Source organism: Pseudophryne corroboree, chromosome 10, assembly GCF_028390025.1.
Source record: "Pseudophryne corroboree isolate aPseCor3 chromosome 10, aPseCor3.hap2, whole genome shotgun sequence".
NCBI lineage: Eukaryota > Metazoa > Chordata > Amphibia > Anura > Myobatrachidae > Pseudophryne > Pseudophryne corroboree.
The window spans coordinates 327,347,082-327,365,881 of NC_086453.1; the positions used below are offsets into that span (position 1 = coordinate 327,347,082).

Here is an 18,800-nt window from a genome sequence, read left to right on the forward strand (position 1 = left end):
TCCAAGGCCCATGCTTCAATAGCCTCTGCAGCCCATGTTGCTGCAATAGTGGGCCTTTGTGCAGCACCCGTGAGGGTGTAAATCGCTTTCAGACAACCCTCCACACGTTTATCCGTAGGCTCTTTTAGAGACGTGACGGTAGTGACAGGTAGAGCTGAGGAAACCACCATCCTAGCCACATGTGAGTCTTCTGGAGGAGGCGTTTCCCAATTTTTAGACAGCTCTGGTGCGAGGGGATAGCGAGCCAGCATCTTCTTTTGAGGCACAAACTTCTTTTCAGGGTTCCTGACGTATATCCACTAGGTGGTCAGAGTGAGGTAAAACTTGTTTAACCACCTTCTGACGCTTGAACCTATCTGGTTTCTTAGGAGGGGCGGATGGCTCGGGATCATCCGTAATCTGTAAAATTAACTTAATAGCCTCCAAAAGATCAGGAACATCCACATGTAAACTACCCTCCCCATCAGCAGTATCTGTGTCAGAATCTGTGGGGGCAGTGTAAGCGCCATCTTCATCAGACGAGGTGTCAGTGACAGCAGTGGATTGTAAGGTGATAAGAGCTCGCTTAGAGGGCCCCTTGGTCTTAGGCGAGCGAGGGTCAGACTTTTTAGTAGTCAAGGACTGGTTCAATTTCTTCAATTGAGCAGATAAATTGTCCGCCCAAGGCGGGTTAGCTGCGGGGACCACATATGGTTGCAACGGCATAGGAGGTCCCATAGGGGGTGCTAGTTTAGTAACTAGCTTATGTAGAAGCGTGGAGAAAGTAGCCCACGGTGGTTCATTATGGACCCCCGTTGCCACAGTCCCACTGGGGCACAAGGAGCCCCCAGAACCAGAGCCCACAGCTGCTATAGTCTCCTCATAGGGGTCTGTGGCTTCAGCAACACTGGCAGTGTGTTCAGCCCCAGAACCGTTACCTTCAGAAGCAGACATGATATAACTTGCAGTATCAGGTAACACAGTATAATTGGCAGCAGCACAATACCTCTTACCCAAACCCCTGCACAGTGTAGTCAGCACAAGCAGAGATACAGGAGAGATATGGTGACTAAAATCACAGAGAAAAATACGTATTAGAGTATATTTTGTGAAAATCCTATATAATTATAAAACCTGACGCACCAAGCCCCATCAGGTTATAGAATATAGGAATAGCAAGTTGAGTGAGAGACACGAAATGGAAACCACTCAGCAAGTTAATGCACACACATATAGTCACATGTAAACAATGCAGAGGTTATTACTAACAATAATACTGCACTGGACCAGCTTATATAGCTATGTAGTCAATAGATATAACACTGCACAGTAAGAACTGGATGTATATCACAGGGTACTTGTACCAGAGAACCCTGACTAAAAGCACTCTTTCTTAACTAACACTGTCTAATTGACATGTAGAATACTTAAGTGTCATGTAAAGTCACAGCACTGACAACCAGGCGGCTTTACACAGGAGGATTTGCCCAAGCAGTCTCAGGAACAGTGTAGCTGAGAGAAATGGCGCCCAGACACTGACAGGGAGTGAGGGAGAGACAGATATGCAGCTCCAGGGCGGGAACATTTGCAGGAATTGGCGCCCTGGGGCTGGGGGTGGGGCTCCAGGTCTAAGCCTTATCCCCCTGCTGGCAAAACCACAGGGTACTGTGGGCTACTAGTAAAACGGTTTTAAGGGAAAACCTGACCTGCACCCATGCCCTGGTGATCTAGTGGGATCGCCTGTACTGCCACAGTGTCCACCGCCTCCCACTGACCGCGCCGGATCGCGATAAAGTATGGGTCCCGCGAGCGGGACCCACTCAACGCCTCCCGAAGCACGGCCACGCGATCCCGGAGAGCCCCCGTCGTGTGTGCCTGACTGTAGAAGAAAACCGGCTCCTCCTGCTGTAGTTACCCGGCAGCCAGGGCTCGGGAGTGTTCAGCGCCGCTGGGGAGAGATGGAGCTGCAGCAGTGAATGTCACTAGACATGTACACACTGTTGCAGCCCTTGAAGTCTTCACTTTTCTTCTCACAAAGCTCTTCTTAGGGCTGCCCAGAGCAGCCCCTCTGTTATGTGCCTGCTATCTGCGGCACCAACTACAAAACTGAGCTCCTGTGCAGGGAGGCGGGGTTATAGAGGAGGCGGCGCTGTGCATTCTGGGAACAGTCAAAGCTTTTGAGTCTGTTGGTGCCTTGGATCAAGATCCTACTCTACTACCCTATGTCTTTCCTTGTGGAGCCCAGTGTACCCCGCAGCAGAAAAGTGCTTGATTGGCTGTTTGGTGCGCCTGCTGATGACATCAACTGCAAGTGCCAAACCACATAACAGGGATTACCCGCAGCAGAGTGCTCAGTGGTTCAGACACAGCAGGACAATGTGTGGCAGCCGCAGCACCAGTGCAGACGCTGAAGGAGACACAGTGGGTTAATAGCAGCACCAGTGGGCAAACGCAGCAGGAGGTACAGTGGGCCAGCAAAAGCACCATTCATTGGGACAGAAGGAGATACAGTGGGCCATGTGGTACTACAGCATCAGTTTGCAGATGCAGCAGGAGGCACAGTGGGGCAGCCATAGAACCAGTCATTGGGGCAGACACAGAAGGAGACAGAGTTGGCTTGAAGCTTCATCGTCAACCATCTTTACAACAATGCAGTGCCTGCCCATTAAACACGAGCCAAGTCACCACCCATAATCTCATTATTTTGAGCCAAAAAAAAGTGTCTCCTTTAAATGGTACCCTAAATTCCAGGGCAGACCTGGGTTCAACCCGTGAATTTCCGGGTTTTTGGTGTAGTGGAAAGAGGGTTTACAGCTGAGACCTGGATTGGAGCCGAGTTGATAGACCTGGGTCGGAGCCGTGTATTTCCATGGTCTTGTGTGTGAAAGCGGTATTAAAGAACATTGGGGGTTTAGTGGCTGCTCCGTAGGGCATCCCTTAATCTCTTCACTTTCTCAGTTCACTACTTGCACAACTCCCTTCCTGTAGACTAGATGGTATTTAGAAGGCCTGCTAAAGTCACAAACACTTATGAGTTGCTCACTGAACGGGGTCCTAAAATTTTAGCTGCCCAAAGATCTTACATGAGGTCCAAAACTCAGATGGCCCTCAGGGAACAGCGCGGACACATTGGAGCAGGTTTAACTAGCTGCAAACTAGGTTGCACAGTTTGTTGCTATTCAATTAGATATCACCTTTATATTTATGTCGGTTTCAGTGGGGAACTCGAGCTTTTAGGGGTCTATTCATGAAGCAGTGAAAAGTGTGGAGAAGTGAGCCTGTGGAGAAGTTGCCCATGGCATCCAATAAGCTGCTCCGTACAATTGTATAGTATGCAAATTATAAATGTTACTTCAATGCTGATTGGTTGCCATGGGCAACTTCTCCACTGGCTCACTTCTCCACACGTTTCACTGCTTCATGACTAGAGCCCTTAGTTTGCACCTAGATGACAACTAGTAAAAGTGTCAGGACACAGTGCATTACTTCTAGGACATATCTCTCAATGAATAGGACATATCTCTCAATGAATAATAAAATATGGCCAATACAGACCTGTCATTCTCTCCTAAAGCAGAAAATAGGATAAATTATGTGGGACATGTATGTTGGGTGTTGTAATGATGGGAAAGGGTTTTTTCATGATGTGGGACATGTATGTTGGGTGTAGTAATGACGACAAAGGGTTTACATGATGTGGGACATGTATGTTGGGTGTTGTAAAGATGGGAAAGTGTAAACATGATGTGGGACATGTTTGTTGGGTGTAGTAATGACGACAAAGGGTTTACATGATGTGGGACATGTATGTTGGGTGTAGTAATGACGACAAAGGGTTTACATGATGTGGGACATGTATGTTGGGTGTTGTAAAGATGGGAAAGGGGAAACATGGTGTGGGACATGTATGTTGGGTGTTGTAATGGTGGAAAATGGGTTACATGATGTGAGACATGTATGTTGGGTGTTGTAATGATGGAAATGGGAAAACATGACGTGGGACATGTACGCTGGGTGCTGTAAAGATGGGAAAGGGGTTACATGATGTGAGACATGTATGTTGGGTGTTGTAATGATGGAAATGGGAAAACATGATGTGGGACATGTACGCTGGGTGATGTAAAGATGGGAAAGGGGAAAACATGATGTGAGACATGCATGTTGGGTGTTGTAGTGATGAAAAAGGGGTTACATGATGTGGGGCATGCATGTTGGGTGATGTTATGATAGGAAAGGGGTTACATGATGTGGGACATGTCTGTTGGGTGATGTTATGATAGGAAAGGGGTTACATGATGTGGGACATGTCTGTTGGGTGATGTTATGATAGGAAAGGGGTTACATGATGTGGGACATGTCTGTTGGGTGATGTTATGATAGGAAAGGGGTTACATGATGTGGGACATGTCTGTTGGGTGATGTTATGATGGGAAAGGGGTTACATGATGTGGGACATGTCTGTTGGGTGATGTTATGATAGGAAAGGGGTTACATGATGTGGGACATGTCTGTTGGGTGATGTTATGATAGGAAAGGGGTTACATGATGTGGGACATGTCTGTTGGGTGATGTTATGATAGGAAAGGGGTTACATGATGTGGGACATGTATGTTGGGTGTTGTTATGATGGGAAAGGGGTTACATGATGTGGGGCATGCATGTTGGGTGTTGTTATGATGGGAAAGGGGTTACATGATGTGGGACATGTACGCTGGGTGATGTAAAGATGGGAAAGGGGAAAACATGATGTGAGACATGCATGTTGGGTGTTGTAGTGATGGAAAAGGGGTTACATGATGTGGGGCATGCATGATGGGTGATGTTATGATAGGAAAGGGGTTACATGATGTGGGACATGTCTGTTGGGTGATGTTATGATAGGAAAGGGGTTACATGATGTGGGACATGTCTGTTGGGTGATGTTATGATAGGAAAGGGGTTACATGATGTGGGACATGTCTGTTGGGTGATGTTATGATAGGAAAGGGGTTACATGATGTGGGGCATGTATGTTGGGTGTTGTTATGATGGGAAAGGGGTTACATGATGTGGGACATGCATGTTGGGTGTTGTTATGATGGAAAAGGGGTTACATGATGTGGGGCATGCATGTTGGGTGATGTTATGATAGGAAAGGGGTTACATGATGTGGGACATGTCTGTTGGGTGATGTTATGATAGGAAAGGGGTTACATGATGTGGGACATGTCTGTTGGGTGATGTTATGATAGGAAAGGGGTTACATGATGTGGGACATGTCTGTTGGGTGATGTTATGATAGGAAAGGGGTTACATGATGTGGGGCATGTATGTTGGGTGTTGTTATGATGGATAGGGGTTACATGATGTGGGGCATGCATGTTGGGTGTTGTTATGATGGGAAAGAGGTTACATGATGTGGGGCATGCATGTTGGGTGATGTTATGATGGGAAAGCGGTTACATGATGTGGGGCATGTCTGTTGGGTGATGTTATGATGGGAAAGCGGTTACATAATGTTGAACTTGCAGATGTTTCCCCCCCCCCCCCCCCACTATTTTACAAACTTCTATGTAAACTCTTAAAATTGACTATAGAAACATGAATGTAGCTAAAATACAATACACACTTCCATTGCTGGAACACGCTATCTGGCTGTCATTTTGCCTTCATTAATAAATGTTTATAAAAATCAACCATGTGACACCATGTCACAGACTACAATACTTTGCTGATGGCCACTATACTGTCCTGCTATGTAATTTGCCACATTTCGGCTGATCGTGGCATGCACTTTCCAGCACTTCACATCATTTGCACACTGCAGTGTTAAAGTGCACCATCGGCACAAGTTTTTAATTAGAGTGCGCAAACTGTTCTGATTTTATGTGCTAAAATATCCTGCGATATTTGTGGAAAATGAACGTGGGACTTCACAGTACATAGATTGCGGTTAATTAAATCAGCCCCATTGAGTCACTCTAGAAGCTGACATCCTAACATCCTCCGTTCGGAGTTGATAGAATAGGGCCAGAACAGGTCTCAGCAACTACACTGCAGGTTTAAGCTAAATAAGGGCTGTAAATTAACAATGTGGGCAATCCTTCTGCTAACTTGTAATACAGTAAACCTCTTCCCACTCCTCTTGCGTTGGCCGTAGTGAGAGGTGCAATGTTACCCAAAGTCAGGTCAAGGAGAAGAAGGCTACAGGCTCAGGATGATCTTGTTAAATATATTTATTTTTCCCTTTTAATGTCCCTCTTTAGACTGAAGCATTGTGATGAATTGATTTAATTTAATTTAATGGTTTTACACAAATTTATAGAAGAGGCCAAGCCTAAGATTACTTAGCAATACAGACTTACTGTCCTATGGCAAGAGATTTACAATTTCATGGTCTTCCCTGGTCCTTTCTGGTTACAATGAGTTAATAATGAGGTTTACATCAGGCAGTGCCCCGATGGCATTGTCCTTCAGACTACTGTGTCCTGTGATCAGCCGGCTCCCTCCTAGTCGTGGCCTTTGTATGGAGTAATTTGTAACTGACGATAGATTTTTCTTATTGGGTGACCAGAAGGAATGTGAAGTATTTAATTTCAGTGTGAACTCAGGGTAGGTTATGAAGACTTCCCTGCAATCTGTCTGAATTGCTATAAAAGGGAAACTGTTTTGTGGTACATAGTATTGAATCTCTATACCAAGGGTTCCCAACCACAGTCCTCAAGGCACAGTAACAATCCAGATTTTAAGGATTGCCATACTTGAGCACACGTAACTTAATTAGTACTTCAGTTATTTTGATTTAACCATCTGCGCTGAAACCTGGCTATCACTAAAACCTGGACTGTTAGGTTGCCATGAGAACCGAGGTTGGGAAACACTGCTCTATACTAATATGGATAATTTTTAAAGCCTTTTATAGGGCATAGGGAAGGACGTGGAGACTGAAAGGGCCTGGGGAAGGATTGTGGAGGCTGGAAGGGCCTGGGGAAGGATGGCAGAGGCTTCAAGGGTCTGGGGAAGGATGGTGGAGGCTGGTAGGGCCTGGGGAAGGATGGCGGAGGCTGGAAGGGCCTGGGGAAAGATGGTGGAGGCTGTAAGGGTCTGGGGAAGGATGGTGGATGCTGGAAGGGCCTGGTGAAGGCGGGAAGGGCCTGGGGAAGGATGGTGGAGGCTGGAAGGGCCTGGGGAAGGATGGTGGAGGCTGGAAGGGCTCGGGGAAGGATGGTGGAGGCTGGAAGGGCCTGGGGAAGGATGGTGGAGGCTGGAAGGGCCTGGGGAAGGATGGTGGAGGCTGGAAGGGCCTGGAGAAGGATGGTGGAGGCTGGAAGGGCCTGGAGAAGGATGGTGGAGGCTGGAAGAGCCTGGGGAAGGATGGTGGAGGCTGGAAGGGCCTGGGGAAGGATGGCAGAGGCTTCAAGGGTCTGGGGAAGGATGGTGGAGGCTGGAGGGCCTGGGGAAGGATGGTGGAGGCTGGAAGGGCCTGGGGAAGGATGGTGGAGGCTGGAAGGGCCTGGGGAAGGATGGCAGAGGCTTCACGGGCCTGGGGAAGGATGGTGGAGGCTGGAGGGCCTGGGGAAGGATGGTGGAGGCTGGAAGGGCCTGGGGAAGGATTGTGGAGCATGAAAGGGCCTGGGGAAGGATTGTGGAGGCTGGGAGGGCCTGGGGAAGTATGGCAGAGGCTTCATGGGTCTGGGGAAGGATGGTGGAGGCTGGAGGGCCTGGTGAAGGATGGTGGAGGCTGGAAGGGCCTGGGGAAGGATGGTGGAGGCTGGAAGGGCCTGGGGAAGGATGGCAGAGGCTTCAAGGGCCTGGGGAAGGATGGTGGAGGCTGGAAGGGCCTGTGGAAGGATGGTGGAGGCTGGAAGGGCCTGGGGAAGGATGGTGGAGGCTGGAAGGGCCTGGGGAAGGATGGTGGAGGCTGGAAGGGCCTGGGGAAGGATGGTGGAGGCTGATAGGGCCTGGGGAAGGATGGTGGAGGCTGGAAGGGCCTGGGGAAGGATGGTATACTGGTTATACTTGAAATGCATAAAATAAAGATTGTTTTTTTTAAGCCCTTGTAAAGGCTAATTACATTGGGATTGGAATTAGGTGACCCAAAATAAAATACAAAACTTTAATGCTATGTACAGGTATTCAGTGGATTTAGTGAGTCCTCTGATGCAGGTAATAATCCCTGCTGTACTGGTGGTCCTTATTTGGGGTTGTGAGAGCCCCTCCGCAGGGCCGTCCTAACAGCAGTGGATTGGGGGGGAATGTTTAGGGTGCTATCGGCGGTTGCTGTGAAGTCCACGGGGGAGGGGGGAGTTATAGTTGGTTTTTGGCCGTGGCTGCTTACTAGCACACACACAACCTCCAGTGGGGGGTGGGGAGCTTCCTATAAGTGGTAGCTGGTGACGGAGGGTGATACCACGGCTGCAACATCCAGCGAGGGGGGACATGCTACCATTGCTGCTGTTCAGTCCAGAAGGCGGGTGCTATTGGCGCAGCTGTCCAGCAGGGAGGGGGGTTCATCAGCCAGAGACCCTTAGAATCCTGGGGTGTCTGGGCAACCCCTGCTTGGAGGGCTACAAGACTGGTAAGGAAAACTTTGATTTCCAGTCACTGATTCTACCCCAATTTACATTTTTTGCCTTGGGTGGAGTTATCCTTTAAGAGTAATTCTTGTTTCCCCAGTGACTTTCTGCAGTGAGGTGATGTTACCGTAGCACCCAGTATGTGCACTCATTGGCCACTCTATCTGCTACGCCTTTCTAGTGGGGGTTAGAAACCCCCTCCCCACCACCACCATCACCACCTTTTTTCCCCTTTGACATGGATTCAACAATGAGCTGGAAACATTCCTTAGATAATCTTGTCCATGACAGTAACACATAGAGACCTTAGCCACCATAACAGTCATCATTACTTAGTAGCGGTTCTTGCAAAAGCCCCATGCCACGAAGCAGGCGCATTTTTATGAGTTGAGTTGCTGACACATGATTGGCCGATTAGAGGAACATACAGATGTACAAGTGTACAGGTGTACGTAAGTTTGAGTTGAGTTGCTAACACATGATTGGCCGATTAGGGGAACACACAGATGTACAGGTGCACTTACTTACAGTAAGTGGCCGGCCAGGACGTGTACATTTCAGTTTACCCCACCAGGTGAATAGCATTCTTCTACTAACCATAGCACAACCATGCGCCTCATTAGGCCAGCATAATGCCTCCTGTACAATAGCCCGCAGCAGCATAATGACCTGTAATATGAAAGCCACACATATATTATCTATACATTACACTGAGGGTGTGAGCGTTGGTTTAAGTTCAGCTATGAGACAATTTACTTTTATCGTCTATTGTGAATATGTATTAGCTCATATTTCCTTATTGTATGGTTCCATATTTCCTTCTATTGTTCTAATAAAACCTACAGGCATTTCTCCTGTGTTTTTATTGTTGTAGAAAATAATTGCAGACCGGTCTGATTTTCACCAACAACTGAAGCAGAAAGGAGTGAATGTCCCCCCACTTTACGCGTCGGAAATCGCCCATGTTAAGCAGACATCATCAACAACGAGGAGAAAAGCCGTGTGAATTGCATATTTACTCGGGACTGCGTCTGCATGGGGTTCCGGTCTCTAAGTCGACAGTAAATAGGTCGACAGTAACTAGGTCGACCACTATTGGTCGACAGTAACTAGGTCGACAGGTTCCACTGTATGGAGAAAACGACACCAAAATAACATAAAAAACTCATGTCGACATTTTGACCTAGTTACTGTCGACCAACAGTGGTCGACCTAGTTACTGTCGACCTAGTTACTGTCGACCTTGCATACCACACCCGTCTGCATGATACCCACAGTTCTCTTTCTGTAACACCTGGTGTTTTTAATAAACTTGGTTTTGCTTATTGTAACTTGCCCTCTCGTAGATAATTTCTTACAGGGTGTGGCACGTGCTCATGCATACAGGCCACAATGATTCTCCATTAAGACGCCACTTTTTATATATGCTCACACCCCTTTATAGTGGACTATTCAAAAATTCCAACTGTCCCGTGAAATTAGGACATTTGGAAAGTAGGTTTGTAGCAAAGACCAAAAATATATGGCAACATCCTGTTACATAATTTACTATAGAAATGAATGACAGTAATGTATTTATACTTTTTACAAACTTTATTAATGTAAATCTGTTTATACGGTGAATAAATATTGCTGTGAGTTGCCTTTTTTCAATCAATGGGGTAAATTTACTAAGATGGGAGGTCTATTTAAGATGGGATGTTGCTTATAGCAACCAATCAGATTCTACTTCTCATTTATCTAGCACCTTCTAGAAGATAATACCTGGAATCTGATTGGTTGCTATAGGCAACATCCCATCTTAAATAGAACGCCCATCTTAGTAAATTTACCCCTATGTTTGTGTGAAAATGTATATATATATTTTTTCAGATATGTTTATTAAGAATTATCACACATATATAACAACATATGAAAAATGAAAAAATGCAGGAAATCACAAAATACCTCAGTCCACAATATACAATAATAATACAAAGAACAGTTCAACATGGAGAGGAATGAACCTGAACAAATTCAATACGCCCAATGAGAAATAAAACAAGGAACTATAAGGGACTGGCTAAAATGGTGGAGAGCCCCGCGCGAGGACTACCGTGTTATACCACGTAGTGAGCCTGACTATTTTGCGTATATGGGGGTCATTCCGAGTTGATCGCATGTAGCAACTTTTTGCAGACCATGCGATCAACTAGACGCCGCCTATGGGGGAGTGTATTTTTGCATAGCAGGGCTACTATCGCTTTTGCATACCTGCTATGCAAAAAAAGTTTTGTGTAGAACAAGACCAGGGTATGAGTTACTTACCCTGTGCGATCAATCCAGCGTTGATGGTCCCGGAATTTACGTCAGACATCCGCCCTCCAAACACCTGGACGCCCGCGTTCACCGCACCACTCCCAGAAAACGGTCAGTTGATGCCCCGGAACGCCTTCCTCATGTCAATCTTCTTGCGGTCGCCGCTGCGACCGATTTCTTCGCTAGCGGCATCGCTGCACGGTGACAGCCGTCGCCGGGCAACGAGGTGCCTGCTCAATGCGGCCACAGCGCATTCGCAGTTACGACCCAATCGCATGGCTGCGACGGAGCGCAGTGTGCGGTCGGGTCGGAATGACCCCCAAGATCTCTAGTGGGTAACGGTAGGGCAGCAATGTAAGGCAGCCAAATTGCAAAAAAAGGTAGAGGAGCACGATTCTGCATCTAGAGAGCGCTCTACCCAGTCCATTTGGTAAAGGTATGACAGTCTAGGAAGCATAAGAGAGATAGGCACCGGGTCTTTGTGTATCCATTGAGACAATATAGTCTTCTTCGAAGCTGCCGCAACACGAGCTAATAGCCATTTAGTTCCCCTAGGCAATGTAGAGAATTTAGTGCCATAACGGTTCCAAAAGGCCCAGGGTAGAGTTGCAGTGAAAGGAATATTCAAAGATACATTAACATAATGGCAGACATCTTTCCAAAATACTTGAATAACGGAGCAGGACCAGAGACAGTGAACTATATCAGCATCAGGTGAGGAACATTTGCAGCAATGGGAATAAACATTTATTTTGTGCGGGGTCTCTCTACCTTCTGTATTATATGTGATTACTGCTACGATCTTCATTTGTACAATGCCGACACTCTATAAATGCATATTTCATCGGAATGTCTGGTGTTCTGTCTTTTGTCATTTTGTTAAGTGAGGCATGCTCTTGTGTCATATATAGAGAATTTGTACATAAGAAAGAGAAGCATGTGTTTTAGTCACAGCATGAAATAAAGAAATACTGATTGCAACAATATTTGAGTCATTTATTTTAAATAATAATAATAATAATAATAATAATAATAATTACTAGTTAATGTGCCCAGGTTCAACTGGACAAAGGTTTGCTGGATGGAACATTTTACCCCTTTTTCACCCCCTTAGGAGTCGATTTAAAAAAAATCCCTGCTTAGTGGGTGACGCGGTGATCTGTTTACTTTTACACGGTATCCGGACTCCAGGTCGACAGCACAAAGGTCGACACACCTTAGGTCGCCGCCAATTGGTCGACACACCTTAGGTCGACATGGACAAAAGGTCGACATGGACAAAAGGTCGACAGGAACAATGTCGACATGGAAAAAGGTCGGCATGAGTTTTTCACGATTTTTTTCTTTTTTTGAACCTTTTCATACTTAACGATCCACGTGGACTACGATTGGAACGGTAAAGTGTGCCGAGCGAAGCGGTAGCGGAGCGAAGGCACCATGCCCGAAGCATGGCGAGCCATGCGAGGGGAAGCGGTGCACTATTTGGGGTTCCCGGTCACTCTACGAAGAAAACGACACCAAAAAAACATAAAAAACTATTTTTCCATGTCGACCTTGTTCCTGTCGACCTTTTGTCCATGTCGACCTTTTGTCCATGTCGACCTAAGGTGTGTCGGCCAATTGGCGTCGACCTAAGGTGTGTCGACCTTTGTGCCGTCGACCCTCAGTCCCAGACCCCTTTTACACAATGCTTAGCCCCACCCCTGGCATGTGACACTTAGTCTCGCTTTCTTCTACTCCTCTACTGATTGGCCCAGAGCACTCAAGTGTCAACATTTGGTGATGCCATTGATGGTTCAAGCCATCAATGTTTTTCAGTCAATGATTTCCTAGCATCGGTGTCAAGTACCAATGGCACCATAGATTGTGCCCATCGATGGTGAACCATTTGGAGGCCATCTTTATAATACAGTATGTCAGATCTGGGGTCAAATGTGAAGCTCAGTATCCAAGTAAAAAAAAAAAAAAAAAGGGTGTGATTGGAGGTGGAGGTACAGTATTATCACCACCATGCAATCTTCCACATGTCAAACCTTTCAGAATCCTGACAAGGTAAGGGCACATTTTCGGCAGAGAGATATTCATTAGTGGAAGTTAGTGGTCATTAGTTGATAATTATGAGGATGGTCACAGATACTCCCAGTGGCACCTGGGGATATCTGTGGCAAGTGCAAATCCAAAGGCATTTAGGACACCACAGGCAAATTTTGGGACTGTTTTGTTTTTGCAGTTTAAAACATTTATTTTGGGGGGTAACAAGACATATAGGGCCTAATTCATATTTGTACGCAAACCAAATTGTTTTACAACTACAGTTTAATACTAAAAAATGCAAAATCATGCACTTGGGTCTCAAAAACACAAAGGCTCAATATAGTATTAATGGCACTACACTGGAAATTACTGAGGAGGAAAGGGGGGATGCGGTCAAGATCCCGCCGGACGGAATCCCGGCAGTCAAAATACCGACACCGGAATCCTGACCAGCACAATCCCGACATATTCTCCCTCCCTGGGTGTCCACGACACCCATAGAGGGGGAATAAAATAGTGTGCTGAGCGTAGCGAGGCACCGTGCCCGCAGCGAGCCCGCAAGGGTCTGCGTTCCGTTCGTCACCCCTGTCGGGATTGTGCTGGTCGGGATTCCGGTGTCGGTATTTCGACCGCCAGGATCCCGTCCAGCGGGATTTCGTACTGATCCCGGAAAAGGGATTTAGGAGTCATTATTTCAGGTGACTTGAAGGCAGGAAAGCAATGTAAGAAAGCAATGAGGAAGGCTAGTCAGATGCTGGGCTGCATAGGGAAAGGAATCAGCAGCAGAAAGAAAGAAGTAATAATGCCACTGTATAGGTCATTGGTACGGCCTCATCTAGAATACTGTGTTCAGTTCTGGAGGCCATATCTTCAAAAGGATATTAATACATTAGAGACTGTACAAAGGAGGGCAACTAAAATGGTGCATGGCCTACATCACAAAACATACCCGGAAAGGCTAAAAGATCTTAACATTTATAGTTACATCTTAGTACATCTGCCCCTAAGACTGTAGAGCAATTTAAACATGCTTGGGATAGGCATATGAATATCCTTACAAAGACCTAAGGTTCATAAAGGGTTGAGATTGCCTAAAGGATAAAAAAAAGGAGAAGACTAGATGGGCCAAGTGGTTCTTATCTGCCGTCAAATTCTATGTTTCTACACAGGCTGGCTGGTGCCTGTAACCATTGCGAATTGCGACCGATGGTTGTGATGATCACAATGCTGATCTGAGGCTGCGTTCTTAGATTCAGCACTCAGATCTGGCTAATGCTAACAGAAGGTGTCTATCTCCTACATACGCCTCCTGCTGCATTTGAATGTTACTGACACAGAATTGCACAACCGCTTCCCTGGGGCTGTTCAATTCCTTACAATCATGCATAAAATGGCCACGCTTATGGGCGTGTTATGGGACTGTCGCTGAAGTGGTTGCAAACTCAGACGCATGATCGCTCACTCTGATGGAGAATCTGCACCCAGCATGGGGATGGGGAAAGTTTCTACGGTGTGACCGATGGTTGCTCAAAGTGGGTGTCTCAGTCCCTGCACATGCAGGCGCACGGCTGTACCCCGTGGGAAGGGCCTGTAGTAGCATGTGCATAAGGCCACAGATGCAAGACCAGCAAAAGACACACACACGGATGACTATGAATCAGGCCTTAAGGGTGATGTGCAGCCCCTTTGAAGGGTGCCACACGTGTGGCTCTTGTGGTGTATCAGGGTGCTCGCCAATTATATTGAAGCCCTAGAAAGTAGTTGGTAAGTAGTGACTACCCCCAATATCTCACACATTACATATGCCAGATGGTGTCAGGACACAGCTGTATTGAGTATTGTAACACTGTAGGGGTGCAAGGTGCCTTTTCCTGGGGAATATGGCAGCACGCAGCAGCTGAGGAACAACACAAGTCCAGTTTCTGGTACAACTGACCCCGGCCAGTTTTATTGAAACAGAAAATAAAACAAACCCCAAAATAAAAATACCTTGCCTGTCCGGCACTAACTAAACATAAGATGTTCCTAACTGTCACTAAACAAAACAAAGAGTTCTTCAGTACATACTGTATAGCTTACTTGCATCAGAAAGCGTGTCTCTCACACACAGATCCTGCAGCCTTCCCAGGCAGTCTGCCCATACTAATCAGGTTAGAAGCACTATATCACTCTTACACAGCTGAAACCCTGATTAGCCCTCTGTGAGGCCAAAGACCCGAACTGGGCCCAATGTCTAGAACTCGCCTTATCTCTCTCTCAGAGCCTTTACCCAGCTTTTACAGCAAACTGAAAAGGTTCAGACAAAACAAAAAGCATTTTTCCTAGAAGTTAACATTTTCTAAAACATGTAAGACAAGAACCTGGGACAAATATACCTGCCCTCAAACACTATCCCAGTGTTCTTGTCACATATCCCCCTCCCCTGTTTCGACCTAGGGGCCGGAACACTTGTAGCCCCCAAACAGAAGATGCGAGACAATGCATCTGCGTTGGCCAATTGTGTTCCCGGTCTATGTTCGACAGTAAACTTAAAGTCCTGCAACGCTAGAAACCATCTAGTTACACGAGCATTCTTGCCTCTATTTACATACATCCATTTTAAAGGGGCATGGTCTGTCACTAGTCTGAATTGTCTACCCAAGAGGTAATATCTCAAGGTATCTAGTGCCCACTTAATGGCCAAAGCCTCCTTTTCCACAATGGCATACCTTTTTTCATGCTCATTGAGTTTCCTACTCAAATAAATGATAGGGTGTTCGTCCCCATCTCTGGTTTGGGACAGCACAGCACCTATCCCTACCTCTGAGGCATCTGTCTGTACCACAAATTCTTTTGAAAAATCTGGTGTTATCAACACCGGTTGTGAACACAAAGCCACTTTTAACGCTTGGAACGCCTTTTCTGCATCAGGGTTCCATTTCACCACATTTGACTGCTTCCCTTTGGTAAGGTCTGACAACGGCACCGCTGTGGTCGCAAAATTAGGAATAAACCGTCTATACTACCCAGTAATTCCCCAAAAAGCCCTTACCTGTTTTTTATTCACTGGATGAGGCCAGTTTTGAATAGCATCAACTTTATTCAATTGGGGCCTAATCAGACCTCTGCCTATGGTGAAGCCCAAGTATTTGACCTCCTCCATTGCGAGGCAGCACTTCTTTGGGTTAGCAGTTAACCCTGCCTCTCTGATTGAGTCCAGTACTGCTTGTACTTTAACCAAATGTGACCCCCAGTCTGTACTGTGAATTACCACATCATCCAAATAGGCAGCTGCATATTTTCTATGGGGCCTCAAAATTTTATCCATCGCCCGTTGAAAGGTTGCTGGAGCCCCATGCAACCCAAAGGGTAACATCTTATACTGGTACAGCCCCTCCGGAACCGAAAAGGCTGTTTTTTCTTTGGCGCTATCAGATAAAGGTATTTGCCAGTAACCTTTGGTCAGGTCCAATGTGGTGAGAAACCTGGCTGTTCCCAGCCTTTCTACAAGCTCATCCACACGGGGCATGGGGTATGCGTCAAACTTGGACACCTCATTTAACTTACGAAAGTCATTACAGAAGCGTATGCTACCGTCGGGCTTCGGGATGAGCACTATGGGACTGGACCACTCACTGTTAGACTCCTCTATGACTCCAAGTTCTAACATGGTTTTAACTTCCTTAGAAATAGCTTCTCGCTGAGCTTCAGGAATCCTATATGGCTTTAAATGAACCCTGACCCCTGGTTCTGTGACAATGTCATGTTTTATTATGGTCGTTCGGCCAGGCAGCTCTGAAAATACCTCCCTATTTTGGATGAGAAATTCTTTAACCTGATTGTTCTGATCAGCTGATAATGTCTCTGACACCTTCACTGCGGGAAGCAACCGGGGTGAAGACACCGAAGGGCAAGGCTCCGCTGACAGAGACAACCTATCTTTCCAGGGTTTGATTAAGTTAACATGGTAGATCTGTTCGGGTTTTCTCTTTCCCGGCTGGTATACTTTGTAATTAACCTCATTCACTTTTTCCCTAATCTCAAATGGACCCTGCCATTTAGCTAGGAATTTGCTTTCCACAGTGGGTACCAAAACAAGAACTCTATCTCCAGGAGCAAATTCCCGTATCTTGGCACTCCGGTTATAGACCCTCTGTTGAGCACTTTGGGCCTGTTCCATGTGCTCTCTGACAACAGGTACCACGGCTGCAATCCTATCCTGCATTTGTGTTACATGCTCAATAACGCTTCTATAAGGAGTGGGCTGTCCTTCCCACGTCTCTTTGGCAACATCCAACAGCCCTCTGGGGTGTCTACCATACAACAAATCAAATGGAGAAAACCCCGTAGAGGACTGAGGAACTTCTCTGATGGCCATTAACAAGTAGGGCAACAAACAATCCCAGTTTTTCCCATCTCTCTCAACAACCTTTTTTAACATACTTTTTAATGTTTTATTAAACCTTTCCACCAACCCGTCAGTTTGGGGATGGTAGATGGACGTCCTGAGGTGAGTGACCTTAAATAACTTGCACAATTCTTTCATGATCCTTGACATAAATGGAGTACCTTGGTCAGTCAAAATTTCTTTTGGTATTCCCACTCTACTAAATACCTGCACCAGCTCCCTAGCTATCGCCTTGGTTGTGATAGTGCGTAAAGGGACAGCCTCAGGATATCGAGTGGCATAGTCCATAATTACCAGGATATACTGATGGCCCCGAGCAGACTTTAACAAGGGCCCCACGAGATCCATGGCTATTCTGTCAAACGGGACCTCTATAATAGGCATGGGAACTAGTGGGCTCCTGAAATGGGGTCTAGGGGCATGATACTGGCATTCAGGACAGGAAGAACAATATTCAGACACTTCTTTATAAACCCCTGGCCAAAAGAACCTTTGTAAAACTCTTTCAGTGGTTTTTTCTGCCCCTAAATGTCCTGCGGTAACGTGACTATGAGCTAAATCTAGTACCGTTCTCCGATAAGGCTGGGGAACTACCAGCTGTTCCACCACATCCTCACCCCTTTTGACAATGTGGTACAAGAGCTCATTACAGATGGCCATGTGGGGATACGTAACCCTGTCACCTGGTACCACAAGTTCCCCATTAACAATCTTAACATTCTCTCTAGCCTTTATTAAGGTAGGATCCTTTAACTGTTCAGACGCAAACAGATCCTTCTTTACCTCCAGGTCAGGCACGCTTTCAGTTCTAACTACTATGTCTCTGTTCCCGGCAAGAGGGTCCCCACTGGACTCCCCATCTGTCACTTCCCCAGCCAAACTAGCAAAAGGCAAAGGGCCAGAAAGTTCCGAAGACCCACGTACATCCATAAAATCACCGGTATTATCAACTGGCTTTTTACTTCTCACATCTGTTGATAACCGTGATTCCCACAGTTTCCAAAAATGAGGAAAATCCCTCCCTATTATGGCCTCATGCACCAAGGTAGGGACCAGTCCCACTTTAACCATTGCTGACCCACAACAAGTTTCTATATTCACCTCAGCAGTGGCATAATATTGGGTATCCCCATGTATGCAAGTTACCCCAATAGGTATTTGCTGGACCTTTAAGGGGTTCACTAACCCAACTTTCACGAGGGTAACTAAACTTCCTGAATCTAGCAAGGCCTCTACCCGGTTACCTTCTAAGAACACATCACACATTTGTTTTTCCAGCTCAGGTGAAGGTACCACAGTACAGGCTAACCTAGCAAAGAAAGACATTCTGCGACATTCAAAGGCAGCATCACATTGCATGGGTTCTTGCGTGACTGGGCAATTGGCAATAACATGACCTGGCATACCACACCTAAAACATTTAACCACACGATTATCAACCCATTTGGGCAGCATAGACCGTTCTAGCCCCATTGGCCTGTTTCCAGGGCCAGTGTTTACAGTCTCTCCAGCCTTGCGTTCTCTTAACCGCCCAGCAACGTTTTCCC

At 46.4% G+C, this 18,800-nt stretch overlaps 1 protein-coding gene across 11 annotated transcripts in view; it reads left to right on the top strand.

Annotated features, from left to right (window-relative positions):
* CCDC27 (coiled-coil domain containing 27) overlaps nt 1-9,865 on the top strand; it is a 281,519-nt gene extending 271,654 nt beyond the window's left edge. For all 11 annotated transcript variants that reach the window (XM_063943570.1, XM_063943568.1, XM_063943573.1 and 8 more), the window contains one exon: nt 9,409-9,865. In XM_063943570.1, coding sequence (XP_063799640.1) covers nt 9,409-9,540 — 132 coding nt within the window. In that variant the 3' untranslated portion in view covers nt 9,541-9,865. The remainder of the gene's footprint in view (nt 1-9,408) is intronic.
* Nucleotides 9,866-18,800: the final 8,935 nt, after the last annotated feature.